Source organism: Benincasa hispida, chromosome 5 (assembly GCF_009727055.1).
Source record: "Benincasa hispida cultivar B227 chromosome 5, ASM972705v1, whole genome shotgun sequence".
NCBI classification, from domain to species: Eukaryota; Viridiplantae; Streptophyta; class Magnoliopsida; order Cucurbitales; family Cucurbitaceae; genus Benincasa; species Benincasa hispida.
Window position 1 is genome coordinate 30,436,001 of NC_052353.1, and position 9,934 is coordinate 30,445,934.

Sequence of the window (9,934 nt, forward strand, 5' to 3'; positions counted from 1 at the left end):
CTCAAATAGAGGTGTTCAAACAACAAATGATGAAGGTATTTAAGATGATTAATTTAGGTTTGATGCATTACTTCCTGGGTATAGAGATTCAACAAGGAAAAATAAAGCGTTTCTTTGTTAGAAGAAGTACAAAAGAGAGATATTGAAGAGGTTTAATATAGAGGAGTATAAGAGTGTGAACACTCCAATGATTCAAATAGAGAAGTTGCAAAAGGATGATGGATAAGAATGTATAGATGAGAATGTGTACAGAAGTCTAGTTGGATGTCTCATGTATCTTACATCCACTAGGCCTAACATAATGTACAATGTAAGTGTCTTATCTAGATTTCTTCATTATCCAAGTAAGAATCACATGATTGTTACAAAAAGGGTTCTAAGATATCTAAAAGGCACATTGTCTTTTGAGATCAAATTTAGCAACGTTGAGAGTTATTAGTTATAGAGTTACTTAGATAGTGACTGGGTTGGGTCACTGGATGATATGAAGAGTACTTCTGGATATTGTTTCACTGTTAGCTCTAGGTGTTTCTCATGGTGCTCAAAAAAAGAAAGATACAGTGGTTCAATCAACTGCAAAAGTGGAGTTCATTGCAGCTGTTGCATTAGTAAACCAAGTTGTTTGGTTGAAAAAGTTGATGCATGACTTACATTTGAAGCAAGAATAGGGTGTGAAGGTATTCGTGAATAATCAAGCCACATTAGCTATTTCTTTGAATCCAGTTTTTTCATGTAAGAGCCAAGCACTTTAAGATAAAATATTATGTTTTGAGAGAGATGCAAAGGAAAGAAGAAGTGTAATTGGTTCATTGTAATTCGAAGGAGCAAATAGCAGTTATCTTCACTAAGTCTTTTAGTGTTGACCGTTTTCAAGCTCTTATGACCAAGCTTTGTGTTTGCAACATTTAAGTTAGGAGTATGTTAGTAACTCAAGTGCAAGTCTATTTTTAGTCACTTAGAATTAGTCTAAATGTGTTAGTTTTAGGAAAGTTATTAGTGCCTATATTTAGAGTTAGTTGCTATTTTCTGGAGTTAAGTTAGTAAAGTTTGTTATCATCTAAGCTATTTTTAGCATGTAGAATTAATATTTAAGTAAAGAAGTGATTGAATAAAATTACACATATTTAAGTAAAGAAGTGATTGAATAAAATTACACACTTCCTTAATTTTCTTCTTTTTCTTTAATAAGAACAACAAAGTTGATAGTGATGTGAAAAGAAATGAAGTTGAGGAGCTTGTGAGAGAGCCAATGGATGGAGAAAAGGGTAAGGAAATGAAGAAGAATGTGGGGTAAATTTGGTGGTTCTACATGTCAACAACTTCAAAAGGTGATTGCTGAAATTCTCCTGTTAAAACACAGAGCTAGTTTAGCTTAATTTAGTTGTAGTCTTCTGCTCTATTGTCACATTTGCTCTTTACAAACATCCAAACATTTGACTATGCTTTTCAATATATACCCATTCTTCCATTCTTCCTCTCTAAGTGCTTCCTTGTTGAATTTCCTTTTCTTTCCTTTTGCATCCTTAATATGATGGTTTTATGATTTTTTTTTTTTTCTTTTAGAAGAGGAGTTATCCACAGCTTGGTGATGACACTAAGACATTACTTCTCATTCTAAACTATGTCAATTTTACTTGGTAATGTTCGTAATCTCATTTCTCAACACCCATCTCCAAGAATTCTTCACGGTCCAAGTATGTATAGGAAAGGTATTTTTTTTAGACTGGGAAGATATTGCAAGTTTTGATAAATTTACCATTTCTATTTGACTTAATTGATTGTTTTCTTTTACCATCAGAACCCAAAAAAATGGACAATTGGCATACCGAATATCATCATTTTTCTTTAAAACTAAATTTAATAATCGTAAAATGGCAATTGTGGCTATTTGAATATAATATCTTGCAACTGTCACCCAAATGTGAAATTTTGCAATCTAGATTTTGAATTGTTTTTTATTCCATTTTCCCTCTAAACAATCAATTGATAGAGAGAAATGAGATGCGACCAGCAATCGGACATGCAATGGTTGATAGAGGTAAGAAGCAGGAAGTGGAGCAGTGGTCAGCGGCAGATAGTACATAGTTGATGAAAGAGAGATGTTGGGGGAAAGAAAGATAGAGAGAGAAAAGTAACGACCGACGATTGGTGACCGGATGTGCGGCGATCGACGGAGGTAAGCAGCAGGGAGGTGGAGTGGTAGCCGACGATAGATGGTGTGGAGTAGTGTTGGTTAGTGAAAAAGAGATGTGGGGGGATGGGGGTTCTATTATTTGCGAAGAAGTTCATTTTAAAAAAAAAAAAAAAATTAAAGTGTCATTATAAAGTATATCATATCAATCGAGTGTATCAATAGTATATCAATCGAGTGTATCAATAGTATATCAATCGAGTGTATCACCATTATAAAAGAGTGCACGATTATCAAGTTAATGAACAGTATATCAATCAAGTATGTCAAATTTATGTTAGGATCCTTCCTAACAAGAGCAATCCTCAAGAATATAGAATAAACTCAATAACAATTTAATTATAAAATTATAGTAAAATATATTGTATTACGCTATAATTTTGCAAGCAAAACAAACAAAATTACCCAGTAGAACAATGTCAAACCAGCACTTTCAGGAGGGCTGAAATTCTCTCCCAATATTCCCAAAACTAAGAAATCCCACTAAATTCTTCACCCCCTTTCTCTTACCCCTCTCTCCCTATTTATAATTGAAATTCCTAACAAACATACTATCTAATTACTCAAATGCCCATTCTAACCTCCCTCCTAATATTCTACTAATTACTCATATGTCCCTTCTAACCTCCCTCATGGCCTTACAATTTACCAACAGTATAAACAAGTGAATGATTGATTAATTTATCAATCAAGTGCATTATTATCAAACATATCAAGTTTATCAATATGATAAGCGAGTGCATAATTGACAACTATATCAAGTATGTCAGTCATGTGCAACATTATTACATAATTTTTTGTCATTTTTTGTATGAGTTGGGCTCCGTTTTTATCAATTTTTTGTATGAGTGGGACTCCGTTTTTGTCATTTGTTGTATATAACAAATATGTACACTATGAGCCTAATTAATGTAACTTGTTTGGCCCATTTTGAGAGTGTCCTTTATAATTTTGGACAATTTCAGCCCCTATATTGCCTGATTGCTTTATCATTTTCAAATCTAACATCTTTTTTTCTTTTTTTGAAGTTACCATGTACTCCAATAAGGGCCATGACAAACAAGTTTAGCTAAAACCAAAATCCAGAAAAAATATATCTTTTTCTTTTTTTCCAAAATGTAGTATTTTGCACCGTTCTCTGTTTCTATAAACATAGCTCATCAATACAAGAGTCAAATCCTCTCTCCACATTTGTTGTCCAAAAAGAGAGAAGGAAATAAAAAAGGTTTAACATTCACAGGTAACAAATCCAACTTATTTCATGTAACATTCCTCCATATGCTAGTCGTGCCAGTTAAATACTTTCAAGTCGTCAGTTCTTTTCTGCATCGCTTTCATCGTCAAAAGATTCGGTTTTATCAGAGGAGTACTCTTCTTGTTTCAGTTTGCTACCGGTAGTAGTCTGTTTTGAAAGTTGATCTCTGTACTCCCTAAGTTTTGCTTTCTTTGCATTCAAGACATTTAGAAACTGGAAGGAATAAAAACAACATTTACAGATTTCAAGTAAGAAACAGGTGGTGCCATTTCAGTAATATAGACGAAACATTCTACTGTGAGCTCAAAGAGAATTGGGAATTTATTATTTGTTTATCGATATTTCATTTCGGTATGTACTGCATATAAAAGTCTAAGCGTACTTACTGCACCATGTTAAACTTTTGAAGTTAAAGTGTAGCATGATTTCTGAAGAAGAATTTATTCAGAATGATATTGCACTGACTGAGATCACAAAGATGAAAACAGGTAGGCGAAGTTCAAATCACAAGTCTGAACTTTTCAGTACCTTGGCATATATTGCAGTTTCAAACTCCACCTTTTCATCACAAATCTTCTCGCTCTGGGCCAAACATCTCTCAGACTCCGACTTCAGTCTCTCGAACAATTGAGTTTTTCTCACAACCTCTTCCTATTCATGCATAAACTCAACCAGGCATAAGTTATAAGAAGTTAACAACAGAACATCTCTAAGGCACAACTCAAAGGCCATATGAAGTCAAATTGGTGTGATAGAGGAAAGCAGAATGACAAAAGCAATATTTCAAAGAAAGAATGACTCAATGGGAGTCTCATAAGTCATAATTGACTTGAAAATCACTATTCTTTAAATAAATTAATGAACTTCTGTAATTTTCATAGTAACTGGTGTTTCTGATGCCTCACTAGAGCTTAGAAAAGATAAATAACTATCTAGACAGCAATCACATAATAGAACTAAACAGAAGGCTATGACCCTTGTTTTAAGTCACGACTAGCTATTCCACTTTAGTCTCTCTTCTGTATCAAAAAGCGCAGCTGTAACTTAAAATCCAATCCATTGGTCATGAAATAGGTAATCATCAGTAACTTTCTTTTTATTGTATGGGGAAATTGCCAATCTTGTTAATGTATTCGTGTGAATAACTAATAAGTGACTATTGATAATTGAACAATATGGTCAAGAAATTAATGAGAAATATGGCCAAATAGCTGAATAGAAGCAACCTTGAGAAAATTTAAAACATTGTAAACACAACAAGGAGGCATAGTATTACGCTCAGCCTTATGTTTGCATCCATGAGAAAGTCCAATATTCCTGCTGTAGTTGTCTTATTATCAGACGCTGGTTTGCACTTCCATCGCCATTCTAACTTCATCCCTTCTTTGTCAAATGTCCAAGAAAGCTACATAAGAACCAGTACAAAATGTCAATGAATGTGGTCCAAAGATAAAATGAAAACGCAAGCTTTAATGTTGAGATACTTGAATACCTCTTCCAAATTCACAATATTACCATATTAAAACCACAGAGCCCACCCAAAGAGATTGATGATTATAATCAAATTCTTATCTTTATACTAGACTAAAAAATTTTAACCAAGCTTAACCGGATGAAATAGTGAACAAACAAACTACACTTTTTGATCCCTAAAATATGAAGTTGCTATTTATTTGGTCCATGTTTTGAATTTCAATTTGGCTCTCTGCTAGAGGTAAGGAGCTCATGCAACCAAGCTCGGCTATTTGGTCCATGTTTCAAAACCACCAAACCCGCCCAAATAGATTTTTTTTTTGGTCAAGTCAATGAAACAAGACTTTTTATTGAAATAATGAATGAGTCTAATGCTCAAAGTACATAAGAGAAAATAATAATAAAATCTTCTAACTTGCCAATACAATGCAGGAATCATAATAGAAAACATAGACTAAAGCTCTGAAGAAGTAAAAACAATTTAGTTGAACAGAAATCTCAAGGTGAATAATCATCAAAATGCTTAGCTTAGCTATAGAATCACTTGATAAGACTTTGACTTGAGCAATCCTAGGATGATATGAATAAGGAAGTGTCCTGTCTTGAGAGAGAACACTGAATACTCTTCTTCTAACCTCCTGATTTACCAAATACTTCCAAGGAGATCCTCTGAACCAACAAAGATTATTGTGAGATCTACATGTTGCTTTACTTCCTTTCTCGCCAAATAGATTGATGATTACGATTGAATTCCTAAATTTAAACTAGACTTAAAAATTTTAACCAAGCTTAATATGATAATATAGTATATAGGTAGACTACACTTTTGGTTCCTAAAATATAAAGTTGGTGTCTATTTGGTCCATGAAAAGGAATACTTTAATCCATAGGAAGAGATGGTAAGCACAAGCTATTAACTACCTAGTAGACCACGAAGCTAAAACTATTCAGCCAGATTTCCATTCAATTTACTCTTCAACAACAATAAAAGCATTCAAAGACGCAAATTCAAAGTCAAATTGAGAGGCTATCGTCTGTTTCCTAGTACATATACAACGAACAATACCCAATATAATCTTCTATTACCTCATCAGTATCGACTAAGGGAGGGAAAAAAAAAAAACAAAATAAGGATATGAAAAGGAATAAGCACAAACCCTCCTGTCCCCATTTCCAGCATCGGTAAATCCATAGACCGAACCAGGTTGTTGAAACCCTAAATAGCGCTCGGCTAATGCCACATAGTCCGATGGTTCTTGGTCCCATTGAGCAGCGCGCAATAGAACCTCGTCCTCCGTTGCTGTCCAAGACAAATCAAAGAGGAAACAAAGAAATATGAGAATAAACTCGAGAGAAGAGCGGAATCGAAGAGAAACTAAGTCAAGTTAGTTTCAGAAATGGCACCATGGCACGACCAAGCGTTGAGGCCATCGGTGATGGAGAGATCGAAATGGTGATGATTCCAAGTGCCTTTGACGAAGATGGAACTTCTATCGTTCGGCTGCGCGTTGGTTGGAACTTCAAGCTTCAGGCATGTGTGCCTGGTTGCGTCCATGGGGCTTCCTTTGACTTCGCCTCTGAAAACGCTAATGGTGGAAGGTTGCTGAAGGTCAAACTTCGAAAGGAGGAGCAGAATTTGAAGGAAAATTGTAAAAATGATGGAAAAAGTGAAAATTTTTCTGACTTATCACTTCTGGAAAACTTGTTTGTTATTGAACTTTTTCACATGTAAAATATCACTTTTGCTCTCCATTTTAAAATGCCTCCATGCTCTTCCCTTGAACGACCAATTAAACATAGATTCAATGCAACACCAACTTTTCCTATGACATTTATTTTCAACCAACGTTCTACCAACAACATTAAATATTATCGATATCAAGTATGAGACAAGTAATGGAAGGTCACTCTCACTTATTCTTTTTTAGCAAACACTATAACTTATCTCATTATTCTCTTAGTTTTAGGCAAACATTTTCACTAACGATCACTTTCAACTTCATTCAGTTTATTTCATCGTGGGTGAGTAAGAATTCTCGTTTCATTCATCACAACTAAAAATGAAGAGAATGTAAGTGCTAACGAAATTAAGAATTCATTCCTATGACAAGTGATCACTTAACACAATATCAATGATCGCTTACCATAATGTAAGTGATCACTTAATACAATACCAATGATCACTTACACTTTGGTAAACAATTGTCGGATATGATATGCGCTCGTTTTTAACAATATAAGTGATCGCATATACTATTGTGAGTGATCACTTATTAGAATGTTTAACAATAATTTACTATATTAATTTCAATAACAATTCAAATCTAATCGTCAATTGTCGTATTGCAGATCAATGATGCTACTTTGCATCTTTGTTCCATATAGTGGGGAGTAGGACCAGACCAGAAGTAATTATGTTGGAGGTTCATGAAAGGTTTAAAGGTTAGACATGATATAACATGTAGTGAACTAGCAGGTCTTCTGCACCAACGATTGAATATCCATCTGGATAGGTTTGATATACACATCAAATGTTGTTACAATTTTTTGGTCTCAGCTCCCCCAGTTGACATAGTCGACTGGGAAGACCTTAGTTTTTTTAAAGGCAATGATGCATCTCAAATTTGGTTGTTTGTATCAGTAGCACCAACTGATAGTCATGGAATAGACATTGAGAATATGTACCGGCAAGGCAATCCGACTATTCCAACCATTCCAACTAGTTAGACTTTTTCCCACGCACTCGAGACATAATATTCCCACCATGTGTTCACTAGATGAGAACATCGAGCTTGTAACTTGGAGGATGATAGAAATGAAACTTGAATTGATCACAACGTCCAATCGAATGCAGAGACTCTAGAATGTTCTAACGCAAACCTTATTTTTGGATCTAATGCAGATGTTTCCTAATTAACTTGAAAATTGTTGGTTATTTACACTAAGCTAATGGCACGCATGTAAGAAGAAATAGAAGTTTGGAGGGAGAAAAGGATTTATGGATGAATGGTTTTAAGTGTAAGTGGTATGCGTTGATTTCCTATCAAGTTTAGCAAGCCTATGTGAGCACAATGAAGATGAGATAAAGATGATACAGATGCTTGTTTACTATCTAAATGTATATACTATGCATTGAAAATTATATTCTTTAGCTCATGCTAAGTTCAGCATCTCTCGATGTGAAAGCCACATGTAATCTTATTTCTACGGTGCATGCTCTGGTGATAAAGAACAGGCAAAAAATATGAGCAACCCTATCTCTAGACTTACTTCACGCCTTGACTTAATGCGTTCAATAGTTAAATTGCTCTCTTCAATGATTTAACTACTTAATCATTTTAATCAATTGATCAGGGAGATTCAAGCTATAGATTTACTGCCCTCATTAAGTCAGAAAATTCACAAACATACACAATTTTAAAGGTAAACAGATGGAGAAGTAATAAATGGCCAAATATAAGATTGACTTAAAAATAACAAGTGTTTATACAAACAATATCAGTTTAATGAAGCGAAATGGTGAATGGAAATAAAGTATAAAAATAAAAAGTCAAGCCACAGAGTTTAATCTCTTGTCCTCTTTGGCTTGTTTTTAATCCTTGCTACAACCAACGTGGTAGAGAAGTTGAAGAACATATCTCTCTCAAGCTTCTCTCCTACAGTACCTTTTGATCAACGGTGAAATGGTGTCTTCTTTCCTACTTCTTGCTTCCAAACGGTAGAGTTTATCTACTGGTGCTGAAGAAAGTTTCTAACTGTCTGGGCTCTAAGGTGCCTCCTCATGATTTTAAAGGTGGCTTCTCCTTTTATAGGCAAATCTCAACAACTTGGTGATTGGACTTGCATTAAATTCCATACCTTAGAAAGCCACCTACCACTTGTGAAATGTTCAAACGCCGCCAGTCAGATGTCCATGCCTGCAAGTGATGATTTGACATCAAATACACGAGCCAATGTATCCTTCATGCGTCAAATATTCCCGGACGCATACCTCTTGCGTTGCCCTTGGCTGCAATACTTAGTAAATTTCTTTGATTCCTGCATTGAAATGCGTTAGTGAAGTAGCTTTTTACTTAAAAGGATATTTTTGTATGTGTTTACTATATGTACGGAATTTCATGTGTTTTTCTTTATATTGAATGTGTTTATATCATTAAAGATCCTAATTATTCCAACTTTGAGAGAACAATAGCTTGTGTTCTTACAAGTTATCACACCTCCAAATTTTGAACAATGCTCGTCCTCGAGTATTCCTAAAATAATTCCTTAACATACCCTTATGATCTACACGCACTAGCTCCACCTCTCATCATGTCCTTTAGCCTACAAATGTTTGAGATTGGTGTTTAAAAATACAAGTTTGTTCCCTTTCCCAAAGAAATATATAATCGATCTCTAATGCGGCAAGCCCTTTCTTCAAAACTCTTTTGCTTTCTAAAACATTTCTATCTTTCAAAACTAGTAATATGTTGGAAGGTTTTTTTTTGTTATAAAAGTTATTTCAAGTGCGATTTATTATTTTCAGGTCTACATGTACATTGATTCAGGTAACTCACTTTTGTTTTGGCTTACCCCCATGGGTGTCATGTGGATATTCAACTACGAGCAAGTTTCCTTCACAACTTAACTCTTATCTAAGCATATTAGTGTTATATTTTTCTTCCTTCGGCTTATATAGGAGAGTTGGGATGCATCGGTCTTGGTTACTTAACTTTGTCTTAGCTTACCCCCACAGATGTCATGGAAGCATCCAACTATGGGTAAGTGTCATTTCCAATCTTAACTCATATCAAACTGGGATTTCTCCCTTGCATTGATAGTGGAGTTTTCCTTATTACATCCAAAGTTATTAGTAATACAGACTTTTTTGTTATTTTATTTTTTATTTTTTTTATTTTTGTTATTTTTTTTCATAAATGAAATTAAGCAAATTTTTAAAGACAAGAGAAAGCATCAACTCAGACCTCCCTACCCTCAAATTTTGGTGATCAACAAGGTCCTCATTGTTGTAAAAG

The 9,934-nt window shown here is 34.5% G+C and overlaps 1 protein-coding gene across 1 annotated transcript; it reads right to left on the reverse strand.

Moving 5' to 3' along the window:
• Positions 1 to 3,295: 3,295 nt before the first annotated feature.
• Positions 3,296 to 6,665, reverse strand: LOC120078453 (DNA repair protein XRCC4). Its single transcript, XM_039032723.1, has 5 exons — positions 6,324 to 6,665; positions 6,077 to 6,219; positions 4,723 to 4,851; positions 3,975 to 4,097; positions 3,296 to 3,659 (listed from the first exon to the last, which is right to left on the reverse strand). The coding sequence occupies exons 1-5, from the start codon at positions 6,472 to 6,474 to the stop codon at positions 3,504 to 3,506; spliced, it is 702 nt and encodes a 233-aa protein (XP_038888651.1). The 5' UTR covers positions 6,475 to 6,665; the 3' UTR covers positions 3,296 to 3,503.
• Positions 6,666 to 9,934: the final 3,269 nt, after the last annotated feature.

Excerpts from the sequence above, each read along its gene's own strand:
- LOC120078453 (XM_039032723.1), bottom strand. The coding sequence starts at position 6,474 with ATGGACGCAACCAGGCACACATGCCTGAAGCTTGAAGTTCCAACCAAC. Across the intron at positions 6,220-6,323 it reads CAACGCTTGGTCGTGCCATG|CAACGGAGGACGAGGTTCTA; the intron begins GTGCCATTTCTG and ends TGTCTTGGACAG. Across the intron at positions 4,852-6,076 it reads CTGGAAATGGGGACAGGAGG|CTTTCTTGGACATTTGACAA; the intron begins GTTTGTGCTTAT and ends GTTCTTATGTAG.